At 37.2% G+C, this 22,371-nt stretch overlaps 1 protein-coding gene across 2 annotated transcripts in view; it reads left to right on the top strand.

Moving 5' to 3' along the window:
* Nucleotides 1–4,159: 4,159 nt before the first annotated feature.
* Nucleotides 4,160–22,371, top strand: part of LOC128660692 (leukocyte elastase inhibitor) — a 31,890-nt gene continuing 13,678 nt past the window's right edge. Inside the window, exons 1-4 of one of the 2 annotated variants that reach the window (XM_053714648.1) lie at nt 4,160–4,567; nt 11,766–11,931; nt 15,427–15,561; nt 15,685–15,802. In XM_053714648.1, coding sequence (XP_053570623.1) covers nt 11,773–11,931; nt 15,427–15,561; nt 15,685–15,802 — 412 coding nt within the window. In that variant the 5' untranslated portion in view covers nt 4,160–4,567; nt 11,766–11,772. Of the gene's footprint in view, nt 4,568–6,863; nt 11,932–15,426; nt 15,562–15,684; nt 15,803–22,371 lie in introns of those variants that run through there. The other variant, XM_053714647.1, reaches the window with a different exon arrangement.

Genomic DNA, 22,371 nt, shown 5'->3' on the forward strand with positions numbered 1-22,371 from the left:
TACAGGTAAAAGAGCTGATTACTTTGGGGCAATGCCCCACAAAAGGCCCTTTTAAGGGCTATTTGTAATTTAGTATTTTTATTATTTTGGGGGGCTTTTTATTTTATTAGGAGGCTTAGATTAGGTGTAATTAGTTTAAACTTCTTGTAAAAAAACATTCTTGTAATTTAGTGTTTGTTTTTTTCGTAATTTAGATTATTGAATTTAATTGTAATTAATTGTAGGTAGTTTAGGTAATTAGTTTAATTATAGTGAAGTGTTAGGTGTAATTCTAACTTTTGTACTTATTTTAGCTAGGTAGCTATTAAGTAGTTAATACATATTTAATAACTATTGTACCTAGATAAAATAATTACAAAGTTGCTTGTAAAATAAAAATAAATCATAAGCCTATAAACTACTCAGACATTATTAAAGAAGTTACTGAGCTCACCACCTCATGGAACTTTAAAGAGATCTCATGGCTGGGCCGCATAGCATCTTTTAAGATGACGGTTCTGCCCAAAATTCTTTATTACTTTCGCTGCATTCCTCTCAATGTTCCTAGTGCCCTTATAGATAAGCTCCAATCTCTTGGTCAAAAGTATATCTGGGGTAAATCTAAGCCTCGTATTGCAGCAAAGATACTTCAGAAAAAGTATGACCAGGGAGGAGTAGCTATGCCTAGTATTCGCGGGTACTATGAGGCTGCCAGGCTCTCTCATATTTTAGCATGGGCAGACAAAGGTGAACCGCAAGGATGGAAGACCATAGAGGCTTGTGATCTCCCTACAGGTTTGGGTTTAGCTGACCTGCCATGGATTCCTGCCTATCGATTAGACACTCTGGGAATAAAGAACGTCATTGTTAGAGAAAACTTGAAAATTTGGCATAACCTTAGGAATCTACCAGAGGTTGCTCCGCACCCATCTCCTATCCAATCTTTGCCCGCCTTGCTCGCAGCCCTGCCGGACACACACGTGCAGCGCTGGGGTGTTTGGGATTTGAAAATGATCTCCCAGTTATATCCCTCGGGCACTTTGGTCATCCCGAGCAATATAGGATCTGTCATTCAAAACCCCCCCGTGTGGGTTAAATTTGAATACTCTAGACTATACGCTTTCCTGATTTCTTGGGGATTCCCTAAAGGCCCTAATAGACCTTTGACTGCCTGGGAAAAATTGTGGCAACTCCCTGTTAGGACCCCTAAACTTATCTCTTTCCATTATAGCTTACTACAGTCGTCCACAAACAAGGACAGACCTTGGCAACTTAGAGCTTGGGAGGGAGACTTGTCCAGACCAATTACTGACAAAGATCTACACATGGCTATGACACTAACCAAGAAGACAGTACATTGTGCGAACACTCTAGAATTGTATATGAAATTGTTTCTGAAATGGTACTATACCCCCTCTAGACTTTCACAGATGTTTCCTACAACATCCCCTCTCTGTTTGAGAGACTGCGAATTAAGAGGTTCAGATATACATATATGGTGGGACTGTCCTAAGTTAAAACATCTGTGGACACAAGTGTCCTCCCTCTGTTCTACCCTTGGGCTAAATAGACCACTTACCCCTGATATAGCTCTACTACACATATTCCCGAGACATATTCTGGCCCCCCTGTCTAAACTATTAATTTTTGTTCTCGCGGCCACTAAGTTGGCGATAGCGAGAGCTTGGAAACAGACACAGCCCCCAGACATTGCAGCTATCACCTCCATAATACAGACATATGCCAGGATGGAACAGGGTTTCTACTTCAATATGGATAAAGAAGATCTCTACTGGCAGATCTGGGAACCTTGGTTTTATTACCAAGAAAACTCTAGATAGATGGGCGGACCTTGACTTTTGTTACAGACCCCCCCATCTGCCCTCTTCCATCTGCAATCGCTGACCCATACTCTCTCACCTCCTTTTTCTGTTTCCCTATCCCCCACCCTCTCTTCTCATACTATGCAACCTACTTTCCCTACCCCAGCCCTTACTTTCTACTGCTCCTATTTCTTCTGGGGCGGCTTGCCCCGCCTGGAGATGCACACTGGAATTGATCCGTCGGGTCACTGAGAGAAGCATGGTAATGGTTTTCCCTAGACTGACTTGCTGTAATTACTACAATGTTGAGTTAATACCTATGATTATTATATCCTACCAATCACTATAATTAAGGTCGGTCAAAATGTAATGTCCTTTTTTATATGTTTATGTAAACTGAAAAACCCTTGTGGGTGTATGATACGACCTGTGTTTGCTTATGATGGAATTCTCATTGTGATTTCAGAAAGACCTATGTATATACAAGAAACTGTCTAACATGTTATTGTTATTTACAAGTTTATCTTAAAATAAAAATTACTTTTGAAAAAAAAAAAAATGGAAAAAAAAAATAAAAAAAAATCATAAGCTAGCTACAATGTAACTATTAGTTATATTGTAGCTATCTTATGGTTTATTTATAGGTAAGTATTCATTTTTAAATAGGAATAATTTATTTAATTGTAGTTATTTTATTTAGATGTGTTTAAATTATATTTAAGTTAGGGGGGTGTTAGGGTTAGACTTAGGTTTAGGGGTTAATAACTTTTATAGTGGCGACGTTGGTGGCGGCAGATTAGGGGTTAATTAATTTAATATAGTTGCGGCGACGTTGGGGGGGGCAGATTATGGGTTAATAACTATAATGTAGGTGTCGGCGATGTTGGGGGCAGCAGATTAAGGGTTTATAACTATAATGTAGGTGGTGGCGGTGTCCGGAGCGGCTGATTAGGGGTTAATAGTATAATGCAGGTGGCGACAATGTTGGGGGCGACAGATTAGGGGTTAATGAGTGTAAGATTAGGGGTGTTTAGACTCAGGGTTCATGTTAGGGTGTTAGGTGCAGACATATTTTTTTATTTCCCCATAGGAAACAATGGGGCTGCGTTAGGAGCTGAACGCTGCTTTTTTTCAGCCAGCTCAGCCCCATTGTTTCCTATGGGGAAATCATGCATGAGCACGTTTAGCCAGCTTACCGCTACCGTAAGCAACGCTGGTATCGAGGTGAGATGTGGAGCTAAATTTTTCTCAACGCTCACTTTTCTGAGGCTAACGCCGGCTTACAGAAAACTCGTAATATCAGCGTTGTCTTAAGAGAGCGTTAAGAAAAAAAGGAGTGTCAGCACCGCACAGCCTTACCAACAAAACTCGTGATCTAGGCGTAAGAGACCAAGTATATAATATTATTTTAAATGTTATCATATTTAGTTACAAATACAAAGTGCAATTTTAATAAATAATATTCTTTCTAGGATTTGTGTTTTTTTATTTTCAAATTTAACAAAATTAAATAAAAAAGTTATATTATGAAAAAATAGTATTTCATTAATAAAAATGCCTGCTTAAACAGATGCCTAGCAAAATTCTGGAAAATGGGTGCAGAAAAGTTGCACTTCTGATACTTTAAAGGTTGTGGAATATATAATTTATTGACTTCTTATTAAGGGACATATCTGTGCTAAAAGAAGGAATTGTACTTCAGCTTGAGTCTACATGGTATAATTATGCCTAATAGCTCAACAAAGTACATTGTGTAAAGGTAAAAATGTAATTAGCTGATTGACCAATGATCCCTGGGGCACTGATAAACAACAAATCAAATTGCACAGTAGTAAGTAACTAAATAATATGGTAAACACATAAGGAGCAAAATGGTCGATCTTTTAAAAAACATTTCTCTAATGATTTTTATTATTACTATATTTTATTTATAAAGATACTGCTCCATTAGTGATTTTTTTTATTTAGTTCTTTGCTATACACTTTCAATGTAAATTTTACAAATAAGACAAAACACGCACATGCATCCTGGACCATTTCCTATTCCCATTTCTTAATAAACCTTAACTCATTAATCCTTCAACAAAACTTTTTTTTTTTCTTTGTAAAACCTTTTTGTTTTATATTCATTGGGTTCCATGTACTAAACAGCATAAGCTGCTTTTGAGCGCTTGGGGGGAAGTATCGCACATGCAAGCTTGCTTCCTACAATATAAGAAGCACTGCTTTTTATACTCTCCGCCACCTTAGAGGAATGCACTCGCTCGGGTTGATTGACTCGCTTGAGTGTGAAATGGTACATTCAGGAAGCAGATGTAAATTGTCCACTGCCTGTTCTTTGCAATGCTGCAAAGCTCTAAGTAAATGGGTCCTATTAAGCCAAGTTGTCATGCATCTAGCTCTGTCCCTATAAGACATACCTTCTGAGCCCTATATATGGCCCCTCTTATCAAGATACACTGCTAGGTAATGAAGTTCTGTTGTAAAACTTCCTACTTTCGTTTCTAGCCCTGTAAGGTGTACGCCTACATTCCCTCTTCCTGAGCTACACGCCACTCTCCTGCCGATTCCCCTAGGAGACCCCTGCAAGCCCTCGGTCTCTCTCACGCTGGACAAGGTCTGGATTCCTCTCCTACCAAGCGGCTAACAGCTGAGTCGGTCTCTCCGATCTTACAGCTCCTGAGTGTAACTGCTGACGTCATCCTGCATATCCTGAACTGCAGCTCCGGACGCTCTCCTCGCAGCCCAGCTGCTTGTGAAATTGGGTAACTCTGTATCGTAGTAGTCGTTACATTCTTATAACCATTGTTACTCTGCTACTGTCCGCTTGCAATTAGCCTCCTTTCCGCCTTATGCCTCTGCCAATTGCCATCAGGGGTCTGACTGAACTGTTGAGGTTTGTCTGTTGTTACCTGCAATGACCCCATTATGCGTGCTGTTGTTAACACTTATTAGCTACAAGCAATTCACTTGTTTATAAGTATATGAACTGTCTCTCTTGCAAACTACCCACTTGGATATACTTATTGCTTTTCTGTTGCTCAGCAAACTAACCTCTTCTGTACATATATGAACTTTTGCTTCCTACAAACTACCAGCTATGAGTACATATTAATTGTTGCTACCTACTATATACTTACCTGCATGTATTGATGAACTGTTGCTCTTTGCAAATTATCCTCCAATGCACGTATATTGATGAACTGTTGCTCCTTGCAAATTATCCTCCAATGTATACTGATGAACTGTTGCTCCTTGCAAATTATCCTCCAATGTGTATATATATATATATATATATATGAACTGTTGCTCCTTGCAAATTATCCTCCAATGTGTATATATATATATATATATATATATGAACTGTTGCTCCTTGCAAATTATCTTCCAATGTATATATATATATATATATATATATATATATATATATATATATATATATATATGAATTGTTGCTCCCTGCAAACCACCCACCTTATACTTATATGAATTATTTTGTCAAATTTCTCTGTCTACGTTATCCATTACAAAACTGTTGCATCTACTACCATCAGTTTCTCTAGACAAATTCCATTGTTATTTATTTACCTATTGGTGTACATATAATTGCTTACTTATTGCCAAGATTAATATGACTATATCGCCATCCCTCAGTCTATGAGCATAACCGAATTCTGATATTAACATCCATAGAATTCAGGTCTGGTGTGAGACTGTGTGGCATCTGTAAGCTCAGATTGGTTATCAGGCTCTTGATACAAATAGTCACTTCTATTTGTCATAAGAGGTAGAGGCCTCACACAAGTGTGACTACTTAATACCAGGTTTTGTAAAGTGTTAATAACAAAGTAATATTTCAGACTGTATACATGCTTGTATTAAACATTTTAACTTTCAACTTGTATTACCCGATTATGTGTTATTGTTTGCACAAGGTCTATAGAACATATGTTGAATACTAGTCTTAATTGTTTCAAAACTAAATAAATTGTTTGTATGCTAAGCTGAAAAAAACTATAAGAAAAATTTGGAGAGTTCTTTTGTGAATGCATTATTGCAGGAAGTCCAATATTTATAGAATTTAGTACTCAATCCATGATAGTTGACACTCATTGGGCTCCATTTAGCAAGCTGTAATAAAAGACTCAGAGCCCCAGCATTTCAGGTTCCATGAGCGAGCCTGAAATGCTAGTTAAGAGACTGCTGCTACTTAACCTCTCCGCCACCTAAAGTGTGGCAGATTTCAATCATCCCCATCAGATCTGATCGGAATGATTGACAGCCCCCTCTTGTATTTGATTGGCCATGTGGGAGCAGGGGCAGCATTGCACAGAGGTCGGCATGAAAGCGAACCTTGTCTGCCCACCTAACAATAAATGGAACTCATTGTATCAATTTTTTTTTCTTTCACAAATATGTCGTGCAAATGCACATTGAGAATGGGATATTACAACAGAGGAGTATTATATCACCCGCCTTACTTAAAGTGGGGGGTTTATTAGTTCTTGTGTATGACAAAAATTATTATATAATGAGAATAATAAATGTGATTACATGCACTCTACTACTGGTTTTGTACCCCAGATTCCCATTACAATATGTGTATATGTTACTACTTTTGATATTATTGGGCCAGATTACAAGTGGCTCGCTATTTTATTTTGCTCAAGTGATAAATGCGCTCAAAATAAAAATGTATTGTATCCGCATTAGCACGCATATTACAAGTTGAAAGTGAAAGGATAGCAAACAAGCAAAAGTCAGAGGAGTGCTAATTTCAGGACTTTGAATATCAAGACCGTGTTAGTTACTCCCCATAGACATCTATGGGAGTGCTGGAAAAAAAAAACTACTAAGAGTTATCGATTGTGCATTAACGCACACCGTGCTAGACCAACTACAATAAAACCAAAATGAGCTAGGAATACTTGACATTGATATGTATTTCACATAGAAGAAAATGTTATTTTATATATATATATATATATATATATATATATATATATATATATGTGTGTGTGTGTGAGAATATTTTTTTTCAAAATTGATCTATACCTATATTTCTACTCTATATGAATTATTGACTAGTATTGCTTCAGACTTGAGAAAGGGAGTAAATCTGCAATACGCTGGCTATTTTGACATATTGTATCGATAGATAGATATTGTATATACTGATATAAATATAAATATATATTTAAGAGGGGCGGAGCCGACCAGCACCCAAGATGGTTGCGTGAAGCTGAAGCTCCGTGAGACCAAAAACCAGTTAAGCTTGATTTGGGTTTGAAATACTCACTAAAAGCCTGGAAATATTATACATGAAGTGTGAGGAGCACAGAGGATGGATGCGGAGTGAGTGGTGATTGCCTTGTCAACTAACAACGCACATAACGGAACGGGCCGATAATAGAGGCCTAACCATGCCACACTTCCCAAACACCACAGTGACTGAGAACACTATTAACGGAACGCAAAGGCAGCGGTTTATTCCGTTACTGAATTAAAAGTACTGTCATTCCAAAAAGGCATGCTGATAGTATCTGGTAACTTTAATGTTGCATTAGAACCAGAAATAGATTGCTCAACGGGACGTAGTTCGGTAGCTCCAGCATCTATACGTAAAATTTGAACAAACCTTAGGAAACTATCCTTAATCGATTTGTGGAGGACAAACCATCCTAGTCACAAAAATTTTACTTTTTACTCTCATCCGCACAGAAACTATTCCCGCATCAATTACATATTTTTGATCAACTCACATACAGTTTAATTACAAACACAGATATTGGACACATTAGCTGGTCTGACCATGCAGCTGTAAGTGTCGATTTAAAATGGTCAGAATGCCCCCTCACTCCTTATGTTTGGAGATTAGACGAAACACTCCTTAAAAAAACTTTAATTTTGAATAAGATCACATTGGTCCTACAGGAATTCTTTAGTTGTAACCTTTCACACCAAACATGCCCCTCTAATATATGGGATACATATATATATATATATATATATATATATATACACAAATGTTTAATGTGTCTTTACAATAGAATAGTAAATAATAAGAATAAAGCATGGAATACAAATGCAATGAGAAAGATGCCTTCAGAGACAGACTGACTAAATCTGTTCAATGTTAATAAGAACTAGAGTAAACTAATGTCTGATGATGCTCAAATGGCATTGAGAAAAGTACCTGGTCTCAATTCATTAAAGTTATTTTTCTCCCCACACGAAAAATAAAAACATAATTTATGCTTTAAAAAAAAAAAGAAATATATATTTAAAAATAAAAAGAACATAAGTATTTCCATTAAAACACATTAAATATTAACAAAAATATATTGCATGTTTCAAGGTATTTGAATTTGTGTGTTTATAAGTATATATTTGTTCACATACATATTTACCCATATAACACATAAATACACATGTATACAGTATGTATATATATATATATATATATATATATATATATATACACACACACACACACATATTTAGACATATTTACAATGAAGCCCTTTCCAGTCAAATACCTTGTCATACACCATATCCCCTTTAACCATTTTAAAACCTAATAATAATATTAAAATGATATTTTTTTAATAAAAGTGTATATATTTGTATAATACTTTATTTAATGTGTTTTGTGCAGCTTTTTGTTTAACCTTTACACTTGACTTCAGGCCTCAAGTTCTGTTAAATATTCTAGCAAAGTTTCTGCTTTAATTAGAGCGCAAACTATAATTTTCAACTTGTAATATGAGTGCTATTTATTGCGTTCACAATATCTATTGAAATTATAGGCTGTGCTCGAGCGATGATGGCCGCCCTTCTCTGGTTATGAAGAACTATTTGTACTTCCAAAATAGATAATTACTATGACACATTGCAAAAAGGACACTGCTTTAAATGTTGTTGCCATAACAAACTTATGAATATTTCCAGCAAATTCCACATTACTTTACAAACAGTTTTTTTTATTTCTAATTATAGTTTATGCTATTAACCAATCAGAATATCAAGTTCAATTTCTAATTGCTATTAATTAATTGTGAATTAACAAATAAAAATAAATCCAAACCTAGTAATGGGCATTTCTATAAATGTAAGGCAGTTGTAAGTGCTCAGTGGCTTGAACAAATCAACTATAAAGGGTGAGTATATACATTATTATATTCATTATTATACATTTAAAGGGCCATAAAACCCCTGCATTTGTAAAGGGGACAATTAAAGAGTGTTGGTTTGTCAGCAGAAACCATGTACTTACCGAGTTGAAAGCAAATAGCATTTTTCCTAACTCATATAAATGCAAATTCTTAATGAAAATGCAAAACAAAAAAAGTCATTTTTAGTGTTTGATTGTCTATGCAAATTATTTTCTTTCTATAAACCTTTTAGTCAAATACTTTGGGCTAGATTATAATCTTGTTGATTTTGGATGAAAATGATGTAAAGGTTAAATAAATTGGAAGGTTATCATTTTGGAGGATATTGGTGGAGTTTACATTAGTTTTGTATATGCTTGGGGTAGAAGATCCTTTGTACTTGATGTGTGTCACTGTGGGAATTCCCTTGAGGGTTGTTTGGACTTCTACTGGATGGTGGCTTGCAATTAGTCTTAATTGCATGTTATAGGCTTCCTTCATGTCTACAGTCTTCTAGTGCAATTATGTTGAGAATGTTCCATGCCACTTACTTGCTAAATAGAGGAAAGATCCCTCATTTGAAAAAGAAGCAAACTCTTCTTTTACATGAAGGGTATTGTGTTTTTATGCATGATGCATTTAAGTGTTTTATTGAAGTCACTGCCTCCCCATTCTGTAGATACTGTACATTACCTGGTGATTGATGTTTTTATGTCCTACTAATGATAGAGGCTAGAGACCCCTCATTGAAAAGATGGAGCTCCCCTATATTTAAAATGGTGCCTCATGCCCCCTCTGTGTTTTGTGAGGGATTCTAAAACTGCCCTCTACCCCTCTTAAAATCTTACTTGGTGCTTAGTTCAGGGAGGTTCCATCTTTCAAATAGACTCTATCCTCTGTAATGAAATACAGTGGTCTGTATATTCCCTGTTTTTCCTTCATTTGAATTTCTGTGGAGGCCAGTAGGGCAGGTAAACACCTGAATCCCACAAAACAAGTAACGTCTCATTTGAAAGAGGGTATTTTCCACTTTCAAAGGACTCAGTCACTTGTCCTGTCAAATAGAGCTCCCTTCAACCTCTAACAACACAGCAATTTAACTGCTGCTGCAGGTGATTACCATTTTTAAGATTGACACCTATATCTTACAGGACACGTGGAAGAGTAAGGGGCTTGTGAAAACTTGTGGTAAAAAAAAACTTTCCCTATACTTTCAATGACAAGCACAAAGTGGAAATCCATGCTTGAAGTCCATGGTTAAACCTTGTATTTGAGTGATAATAACATTAACAATAATATTAACTAATGTGAACAGCTCTGGTAAAGCCATTGTGGTTAATCATAGAGAACTTCATAAACCACAAAACTATCCTCTTAGGTTTTATTTTCACGCTATGTCAAAACTTTTTACAAGAATCATTGCTTTTGTGCAAACTGATAAGCTGCTTCTTTCTTGCAAAACTATAATATCTCACTGCACCAACCTAGATTGTCAGAACAAGGTCTATACTGCGATACATTACAGTTTTGCAAGAAAAAAGCTTCTCATTAGTTTTAATAATAGAAATTGTGCCATTTAACATTTTACAGTATGAGAGAAGTTTAAAAGCCATGTCCATTTCTTTATGCACAATATTAATATACTGAACTGTTAATCTTGTTTCTACACCAAACTTTTTTTTACAATATTTGTTTTAAATGTATAATGAACAATTTTAAAGTATACTGTAAATAAATTACACATCATGCACACATGTACTGTATGTCCATAATGTCCCAGCTCAAATGTATGACTAAATCATTTACAAGTTTTGCTTTTCATTTGGAAGTGAAAATGTTAATCTCACACATGTAAATTAGCTATTTGCCTTTCATACTATACAACAGTATTAATGTAAACACATGTATTGTAACAGGTTATTCCTGCTGATTGGTTATTGCATTAGCGATTTGCATTTCTATAAAGGTAAAGGTTTCTTGAAACTTCACTATAAGAATCGTGGTTCTCTTTTACCTCTGGTAACGCGCTCAAGCGATGTTGATGCTTAAGTGAAAAAATGTTGCTTTCAACTTGTAATACAAATGCTCAGATACTCACGATATACACGTGACAGGGGTTAAACACATTGTTATATTTAAAGGATTACTTTCTGTTATAATTTTTAAGCTAAACAACTAACATATTAAAGTTAATAAACATTAATTAAAACCTACTGACCTATATTTTCTCCAAAACAAAGTTTCATAACGTTCTAAAAGTTATATCTTTTATTCGCTGATGATGTCACGTTATCCTGCCCACTATTTTCAGCACTGCATGTTCAAAATACTTAAACCAATAACTTTGTGTTTAAAGCGCCATTTTGAAACCTAGGTATTGTAAACGGATTGGTACAGAGCAAAGGATACCCATGGAGTGGGTTTGGAAAACAATTAAATTTGCAGGCAAGATTTCTGATATACGGTAGAGATATGTTAATGAAATGCTATTGATAAAAAGCGTATTTGGGGTAGTTAGTTAGTAACAGGCATAGAAAATATTTACTTACAGTGGCCCTTTAAGCAATAGTTTAATAATAAAACCTATTAGAACATTTTCTTTTTGTATTTTAATATATCTTTAATAGCAATAACTATTGCTTGAATATTTATTCTTTCTATAAAAGTTCTTTGGATTCTTGGTACTTTCAGTTACTCAGGTGAATTGTTTATAATATAGAATTGATAATAATGTATTATAATTCATGTAATAAATTCTCATTATTTCAGATATATCCCTTTTTATGACCTATTTTTTTATTTATTCTAGCATCACAATGGATGCCATTTGTACAGCTAATAATCAGTTCGGACTAGATCTTGCAAAAGAGATAAGCAGTGATGTTAATGTCATATTTTCACCTCTCTCTATCATCACTGCTTTATCAGTAGTCTATTTTGGAGCCACAGGCAAAACTGCAGACCAGATTCAAAAGGTAACAATGCACATTTATATGTTCATGTGTGCTCTGTAACTACCACAAATCAGTGTTTATTTTTTGCAGTGTAAAGTGATTAAAAAGTACTGTTTGCAAGAATTATGATGGAGATGATTTCGCAATTCACAGCTTTGATGAGCTGCATTTAAAATCATTTCCTTGAATTTTTTTAGATTCTATGTTGCAAAAAGTTTTTGCAAGATTTTAATATCACAAATTCATTCGCCTAGATTTAGAGTTTTGCGGCCACGGGGGTACGTTAGCTACGCGTGTTTTTTTTCTAGCGCTGCTTCTAAACAACGCTGGTATTTAGAGTTCTCTGAAGGGCTGCATTAGGCTCCAAAAAGGGAGCGTAGAGCATAATTTACCGCTACTTCAACTCTCAATACCAGCGTTGCTTACGGTAGCGGCTAGCTGGAAAAACGTGCTCGTGCATGATATCCCCATAGGAAACAATGGGGCAGTTTGGGCTGAAAAAAAACCTAACACCTGCAAAAAAGCAGCGTTCAACTCCTAACGCAGCCCCATTGTTTCCTATGGAGAAACACTTTCTAAGTCTGCACCTAACACCCTAACATGAACCCTGAGTCTAAACACCCCTAACCTTACACTTATTAACCCCTAATCTGCCGCCCCCGCTATCACTGACCCCTGCATTACACTATTAACCCCTAATCTGCCGCTCCGGACACCGCCGCAACCTACATTATACCTTTGTACCCCTAATATGCTGCCCCTAACATTGCAGACACCTATATTATATTTATTACCCCCTAATCTGCCCCCCCAACATCGCTGCTACCTTACCTACACTTATCTGCCGACCGGACCTCGCCGCCACGCTTATAAAGTTATTAACCCCTAAACCGCCGCACTCCCACCTCGCAACCCCTATAATAAATAGTATTAACCCCTAATCTGCCCTCCCTAACATCGCCGACTCCCTACCTTGAGTCGTCTTCACTCAGCCGAGTACCGATGGACCAAAAGAAGACATCCGGAGCGGCAGAAGTCTTCATCCTATCCGGGCAGAAGAGGACATCCGGACCGGCAGACATCTTCATCCAAGTGGCATCTTCTATCTTCATACATCCGACGAGGAGCGGCTCCATCTTCAAGACCTCCGGCGCAGAACATCCTCTTCCTACCGACGACTACCGACGAATGAAGGTTCCTTTAAGTGATGTCATCCAAGATGGCGTCCCTTGAATTCCGATTGGCTGATAGGATTCTATCAGCCAATCGGAATTAAGGTAGGAAAAATCTGATTGGCTGATTAAATCAGCCAATCAGATTCAAGTTCAATCGGATTGGCTGATCCAATCAGCCAATCAGATTGATCTTGCATTCTATTGGCTGATCGGAACAGCCAATAGAATGCGAGCTCAATCTGATTGGCTGATTGGATCAGCCAATCGGATTGAACTTGAATCTGATTGGCTGATTCAATCAGCCAATCAGATTTTTCCTACCTTAATTTGGATTGGCTGATAGAATCCTATCAGCCAATCGGAATTTGAGGGACGCCATCTTGGATGACGTCACTTAAAGGAACCTTCATTCGTCAGTAGTCGTTGGCAGGAAGAAGATGTTCCGCACCGGAGGTCTTGAAGATGGAGCCGCTCCTCGTCGGATGGATGAAGATAGAAAATGCCACTTGGATGAAGATGTCTGCCGGTCCGGATGTCCTCTTCTGCCCGGATAGGATGAAGACTTCTGCCTCTCTGGATGTCTTCTTTTGGTCCATCGGTACTCGGCTGAGTGAAGACGACTCAAGGTAGGGAGATCTTCAGGGGGTAGTGTTAGGTTTATTTAAGGGGTGTTTGGGTTAGAGTAGGGGTATGTGGGTGGTGGGTTGTAATGTTGGGGGGTGGTATTGTGTTTTTTTTACAGGCAAAAGAGCTGATTTCTTTGGAGCATGCCCCGCAAAAAGCCCTTTTAAGGGCTGGTAAGGTAATAGAGCTGTTAACTATTTTAATTTAGAATAGGGTAGTGATTTTTTTTATTTTAAGGGCTTTGTTATTTTATTAGGGCGCTTAGAGTAGGTGTAATTAGCTTAAAATTCTTTTAATCTTTTTTTATTTTTTGTAATTTAGTGTGTTTTTTTTGTAATTTAGTTTAGTTTATTTAATTGTATGTAATTGTAGTTAATTTATTTATATTATTTCTTGATAGTGTAGTGTTAGGTTTAATTGTAACTTAGGTTAAGATTTATTTTACAGGTAATTTTGTAATTATTTTAACTAGGTAGCTATTAAATAGTTAATAACTATTTAATAGCTATTGTACCTAGTTAAAATAAATACAAAGTTGCCTGTAAAATAAATATAAATCCTAAAATAGCTACAATATAATTATTCGTTATATTGTAGCTATATTAGGGTTTATTTTACAGGTAAGTATTTAGCTTTAAATAGGAATACTTTAGTTAATAATATTTAATTTATTTCGTTAGAATAAAATTATATTTAAGTTAGGGGGGTGTTAGGGTTAGGGTTAGACTTAGCTTTAGGGGTTAAACCATTTATTAGACTAGCGGCAAGGTCCGGTCGGCAGATTAGGGGTTAATACTATTCATTATAGGGGTTGCGAGGAAGGAGTGAGGCGGTTTAGGGGTTAATACATTTATTAGAGTAGCGGCGAGGTCCGGTTGGCAGATTAGGGGTTAATAAGTGTAGGTAGGTAGCGGTGACGTTGGGGGGGGCAGATTAGGGGTTAATAAATATTATGTAGGTGTCGGCGATGTTAGGGAGGGCAGATTAGGGGTTAATACTATTCATTATAGGGGTTGCGAGGCAGGAGTGAGGCAGTTTAGGGGTTAATACATTTATTAGAGTAGCGGCGAGGTCCGGTTGGCAGATTAGGGGTTAATAAGTGTAGGTAGGTAGCGGTGACGTTGGGGGGGGCAGATTAGGGGTTAATAAATATTATGTAGGTGTCGGCGATGTTAGGGGCAGCATATTAGGGGTTAATAGGGATAATGTAGGTTGCAGCAATGTGCGGTCGGCAGATTAGGGGTTAAAAAATTTATTATAGTGGCGGCTATGTGGGGGGGCCTCAGTTTAGGGGTACATAGGTAGTTTATGGGTGTTAGTGTACTTTAGAGCACAGTAGTTAAGAGCTTTATAAACCGGCGTTAGCCAAGAAAGCTCTTAACTACTGACTTTTTTCTGTGGCTGGAGTCTTGTCGGTAGAGGCTCTAACGCTCACTTCAGCCAAGACTCTAAATACTGGCGTTAGGAAGATCCCATTGAAAAGATAGGATACGCAATTGGCGTAAGGGGATCTGCGGTATGGAAAAGTTGCAGCTGGAAAGTGAGTGTTAGACCCTTTCCTGCCTGACTCTAAATACCAGTGGGCGGTAAAAAGCAGTGTTAGGACCCCTTAACGCTGCTTTTGACGGCTAATGCAGAACTCTAAATCTAGGAGTTTATTTTTTATCAGCTATGTACCAAAACATTAATAAGATGTCCCTTATTTCATTATCTTCAGGCACTACATTTTGAAAACATTGAAGATATTCACTCTAAGTTGAAAAATCTTATTGTCACAATAAATGGAACGGGAGATTTTACCATTAATCTTGCAAACCGATTATTTGGAGAACAGAGTTTTTACTACTCCGAAGTAAGCACTACAGTTTATATTATATTCCACAAATAATCCAGTCATTTTTTAGTGGGTTGTGGTACATTTTCAAGACCTTCCTTTTATATCTTTATGCATTATTTTATTTTTTTCTTTGTCTAGGTGTTCATGAATAAATCTAAAGTATGGTATAACTCAGATCTAGAAAAAGTAGACTTTTTACGTAATCCAGAAGTTGCACGTCTACACATAAACAAATGGGTACGAGAACAGACACAAGGTATATTATATACAATTCTGAATGCTAAATAGTAATGCTTCCTTCATTAAACTTCACCTTTATGCATGACATATCAGATTTGAGTACTGATATTAATTTAGGTGAGCAAACTACTAAACGCTCTGACATTTATAGCACCAAGCAGTGGAGAATTTTGTTTTTGTGAGTATTTTGTTTTTGTGCCCCCTAGATCCGGCCCAACAATTTTAGTTAATGGTTGACTTTATTTTTCTCAAAACTGGATCCCAGGGACTTATTGAGGGGTAATGCACCAGGCTGAATAACCAAAGATAATAACAAATTGCAATAAAATGAATATCTGTAACACCGTTTGAAGAGTATTAGAGTGGGAAGGCATCAAGGTATGTTATGTCACCCTCTAAATGCTGCGGCCCTAGGCACAGGTCTAGTAATTGTCCTAGGCCAAAATACCCCCTTATCTCAACTCTTAACTGAAACAAACGTAATTATGTTCTTAAACAATTATTAGTTTTCATAACCAACTCTAACCTTTTTTATATTGCAAATATTACTTGAATTCCTCAATGCTTTGGAATTATTTGCTTGGATTTTTATGTTGTTTTCTTTCCCACTTTACTTTGTTGAAATGACCATTTATTAGTGTTCTTAATTATCCCCATATCCATTAAAATGTAAGAATTATATTTATATCATGTTTTGTCAATGGTGGTGGAGTAGTCAAGTAGACAAGGTTACCATAATTTCATTACATATCGTATTTTCGTATGATTTTAAGCTCAGATTTGATGTGGTTGAATAAGGCCTTGATAGATCCTGGGATAAACATCCCATTTAAAAAAGTCAATTCAATATTTGATGATAGTCTTCATTGCCTCTCCTATGGAATGGTATTCCCTTAATTTCAAAGATCTGTTTAATAATGCTCAGGACATTCTTCAATGTTGGCAAATAATATATCTTTCTTTAACTAGAAAAATCAAGCTGTTTAAAATTATTATATTTCCAAAACTTATATAATAACTTACGAAAGATACATGTAATGTAACAGGAGAAATATATCACATTTTTCAATACTAGACTGCACACTTTTCTCTGGGGTAAAAAAGCAAGGATTTTCAAAGCTAAAACTCTTTCAATTAAAGGGATAGTACACTGCTAAATTGTTTTACCCTTAATGTGTTTCCAATTACTTTTTTACCAGTTGCAGAGCATAAAATGTATGAGAATTTGCTTTTATGGTTTATTTGTGTATATGAATTAGCTGGTTTTGTGTTTTGAAGCCACAACCTAACAAAATGGGTTAGGCTTGTAGTTATAATCAGATCTCATTACTTTATCACATTATGTAGATATACATGCATCTTTATCTTAGATCTGTCCGTAAACAAAAGATAAATACTTTGAGAGAACAATGGAAAATTATCATTGTATTACCTTATCTGTTCTATATCCCACTGGGAGTGTAATTTCGTCTTCTGACTTTGTTTACACATCTTATCTATAGCTCGGACCTAAGGCCAGAAACTTTCAGAATAGATGGGGACATCACAGGCTAAATGCACTATTTCAGATGCCAATATAAGGGTAAAGGAAATACTTGTAAACAATTTATTACACTCCAGCAGGTAAAGTGGATCATTGGGAACAAATTAAAGGGGAGAACATTAAATTGTCCCTTTAATTAGTTGGTGGACTTGCACTTTCCATTTTGAAATATTATAACTGGGTCTGTTTATGTAAGTTTGAGGTGGTATGGATTTTAGACCTATCATATAATACTGATAGCTCCCATGGAAATTAAATGACACAACCTTATTCACTGAAAGCATTAGTTTATAACACTCCTAAGGATATCCTAATTGAGATTAAAAAAATATTTCTCAATTTTAAATATCATGCGCTTATGGCAGAAGTTTTGTGTGAAAAACAGTATTAATTATTTGATTTACGAGTATATGGCACTTGTTGGATACCCAATTATTACAGTAGTCTTAGATTCTGGCATTCTTAATAGGTGAAACACATGGTTTTTAAAATAGCTCACTCAGCTCAACTCATAAATAGTCAAAAGAGGTATATCAAAACTTTTGAAGAGTTTCAAAGAGATTATGAGATACCTGATAAAGATTTATTAGAATATTTTCAAGTGAGGTATTTTATCAAAAAGTTGATTATTAAATTTGGTTGGGACTGGCAGTGGCCTCAGTTGTCCAAATACTTTAAATTATGTAAATGGCAGTGGGAATTTTTAATATCCAAATGGTATAAAATAATATTGGAGCTGAAAGGGGTTAACTTTTTGACTCAAATTGCTGTAAGGTGCCAAGTAGGGTCGGATTGGGACCAAAAAAAGCCCAGGCATTTTAGGGAAAAAAGGCCCTCTCCACCCCCCTCCGCTCACTTTTCTTATTCACATTCATGCAGGCACACGACATACACTTAACAGCATTCACATACATGCAGAAACACAACACACACACATACACACACTACACAGCATTCAAATACATACAGACACACAACACACACACTACACAACATTCACATACATGCAGATACATACACTACACAGCATTCACATAAATGCAAACACACAACACACACACACACTACACAGCATTCACATACATGCAGACACAACACACACACACAGACTACACAGCATTCACATACATGCAGACACACAACACACATACACACACTACACAGTATTTACATACATACAGACGCACAACACACACACTACAAAGCATTCACATACATGCATACACACAAAACACACACACTACACAGCATTCACATACATGCAGACACACAAAACACACACACACACAGCATTAAAATACATGCAGACACACAATATACACACTAAACAGCATTCACATACATGCAGACACACAACATACACACACTACACAGTATTCACATACATGCAGGCACACAACACACGCACACTACACAACATTCACATACATGCAGACACACAACACACGCACAGTACACAACATTCACATATATGCAGACACACAACACACACACTAGACAGCATTCACATATATGCAGACACACAACATTCACACTACGCAAAATCCACATAAATGCAGACACACAACATACACACTACACAGCATTCACATACATGCAGACACACAACATACACACCCTACACAGCATTCATGTACATGGAGGCACACAACATACACTTACTATGCAGCATTCACATACATGCAGACACACATCATACACACACTACACAGCATTTACATACACATCATTCAAATACATGCAGACACGCACTACACTGCATTCACATACATGCAGACACACAACAACATACACACACTACAAAACATTCACATACATGCAGACACAAAACACACACACACTAGACAGCATTCACATGCATGCAGACACACAACATTAACACTACACAAAATTCACATACATGCAGACACACAACATACACACTACACAGCATTCACATACATCCAGACACACAACATACACACCATACACAGCATTCACATACATGGAGGCACACAACATACACACACTACACAGCATTCACATACATGCAGACACACAACATACACACACTACCCAGCATTCACATACATGGAGGCATACGACATACACACACTGCACAGCATTCACATACATGCAGACACACAACATACACACACTACACAGCATTCACATGCATGTAGACACACACTACACAGCATTAACATACATGGAGGCACACAACATACACACACTACACAACATTCACATACATGCAGACACACAACATACACATTACACAAAATCCACATACATGCAGGCACACAACATACACACTACACAGCATTCACATACATGCAGACACATAACATACACACCCTACACAGCATTCATGTACATGGAGGCACACGACAAAAACTTACTATGCAGCATTCACATACATGCAGACACACATCATACACACACTACACAGCATTTACATACACATCATTCAAATACATGCAGACACGCACTACACTGCATTCACATACATGCAGACACACAGCATACACACACTACACAGTATTCACATACATGCAGACACACAACACATGCACACTACAAAACATTCACATACATGCAGACACAAAACACACACATTAGACAGCATTCACATGCATGCAGACACACAACATTAACACTACACAAAATTCACATACATGCAGACACACAACATACACACTACACAGCATTCACATACATGCAGACACACAACATTCACACCCTACACAGCATTCACATACATGGAGGCACACAACATACACACACTACACAGCATTCACATACATGCAGACACACAACATACACACACTACCCAGCATTCACATACATGGAGGCATACAACATACACACACAGCACAGCATCCACATACATGCACACAACATACACACTACACAGCATTCCCATGCATGCAGACACACACTACATAGCATTAACATACATGGAGGCACACAACATACACACACTACACAGCATTCACATACATGCAGACAAACAACATACACACACTACACAGCATTCACATACATGCGGACACACAACATACACACAAAACATGCACATTCGAGTACTAGGCATAGCATACACATTTGTATAACACAGAAGGGAAAACTAAATAGCAGCTCACAGCTTTAATTTAGATGGGGCTGTTATTTGGTTTCAGGCATTGCAAAATGTGCCTAGCATTGTGTCCCTGCAACTAGGATGAACAGGAATGTAAGGTATCTGAGCCCAGTATCACTGACCTGTAAGAGTGAATGCTGTTGTCCTGGGAGAACAAGACTGCTACAGGTGTGCTTCATTAGTCCCACTGATTTGATCAACAGTTAAAAGTAGGTTAAAGGTCATTCAAGTCAGCCAATTCAAGTATAAGAGGGTGGGAAGGACATATGTCAAGAACAGCTGAACTAGTGCAATAGCTTCTGCTGCAAACCCCAAACAGCTGAGAGATATGCACAAAACCAGTTCTTAACTGGCTCACTGAACTATTATCTCTCTGCCAGGGCAAGTTTCAGGACTCCGGGTTCTCACAGTTTTATAACATTCAGCAGTCATCAGTCTGGCTTTAGCTGGTTTCCTTTTAGCATAATCATTTGCTGGGTGAAATGCAGCAGCTGAGCCCCATCTTATTGATGTGCCTTGTTGCTCTTCAGATCAATAGGAGATTGTTGCATGTAGAAGAAATAGGACTTCAGAGCTACTGCAGGAAATGCAGGTACAATGTCCTTCGGAAAGCTGTAACAGTGGTGATGAGCTAGGTTTGATCTGTGCTGGAAAGGAAGGAGGCTGAGAATAGGCTAAGCCCTCAGTCACTACTGACAGTCCCACATGTCTCATTTAAATACCCCGCCACTCTCTGCAGCTGTAGCTAAACTAGGCTGCATTTGGGTTATAATTAAGAGATGGGCAGGGCTAAGGAGACCAACGGCGCACCGGGCATTTTCCCGCTATGCCCGATGGCCAGTCTGGACCTGGTGCCAAGCAAAAGGGTCCACTTATGCAGATGAAAACTTAATCAAATCCTCTATTTTAAATACAGGGAAAGCTAAATTGTCTGTAAATCTGAGAGAATCCCACTTAAAATTATGATGGACTAGATTACGAGTGGAGTGCAAAAATTGCGCTTTTGCGAGCACGATATTTGTGCTTCACTCGTAATCTAGGCCATAATAATTTTAAGTGGGATTCTCTTAAATGTGCACTGGTATTACAAGTTAAGCGCAAGGGGAATGTAACCTCTCACGTCAGGCGTTTTTAAGCCCCCCATGTCCTACCTCATGTGTGATATGACTTAGATTGGATATATATTTGTTTGAGTTATTTTTGCAGTGTTTGGAGACCTGGACCCAACAAGTTTTAATAATTATTCAATTGCCACCTACAGCATAGTTAATTATTAGGGGGCTGTGTCCTTATTTAGATGTTGCGCAGAAAAGGAAAAAACGTTGAGTCCCATAGTTTGCAAATCTATTTTAATTCGGTCGAGCCATAGGGTACAGGAAGGTGATCCCTATTATCTGACGCATTTCACATATGCATACATGCGCTTATTTAGATAAGGATTCTTTTTGTTTTTTTGGCTTCTCTTTGATGGGACAACCGTAGCAAATTGATCCATAATTGCAATCAAACTTTAATCTGTACTTGTTGATTCTGTGGTTTGTTCATGGGCAAAGAGGGTTCATACCCTATTTTTAGACTTGTTATATGTACTATGTATGAGTGAGTTATTTACTCACGGCTAGATTACGAGTTGTGCGTTATGAGTGAAAAAGCAGAGTTATGGCTCTTGGAGGCCAAAACAGGAGCGGTATAGCCTATACCATAAAGATTTGTACCGCCATCTAAAGTCAGTAGTTATGAGTTTTGCGCTACAAAGCTGTAGCATTAAACTCATAACTAAAGTGTTACAAAGTACACTAACACCCATAAACTACCTATTAACCCCTAAACTGAGGCCCTCTCACATCACAAACACTATAATAAAATTATTAACCCCTAATCTGCCGCTCCGGACATCGCCGCCACTATAATAAACATATTA

Source organism: Bombina bombina, chromosome 5 (assembly GCF_027579735.1).
Source record: "Bombina bombina isolate aBomBom1 chromosome 5, aBomBom1.pri, whole genome shotgun sequence".
NCBI classification, from domain to species: Eukaryota; Metazoa; Chordata; class Amphibia; order Anura; family Bombinatoridae; genus Bombina; species Bombina bombina.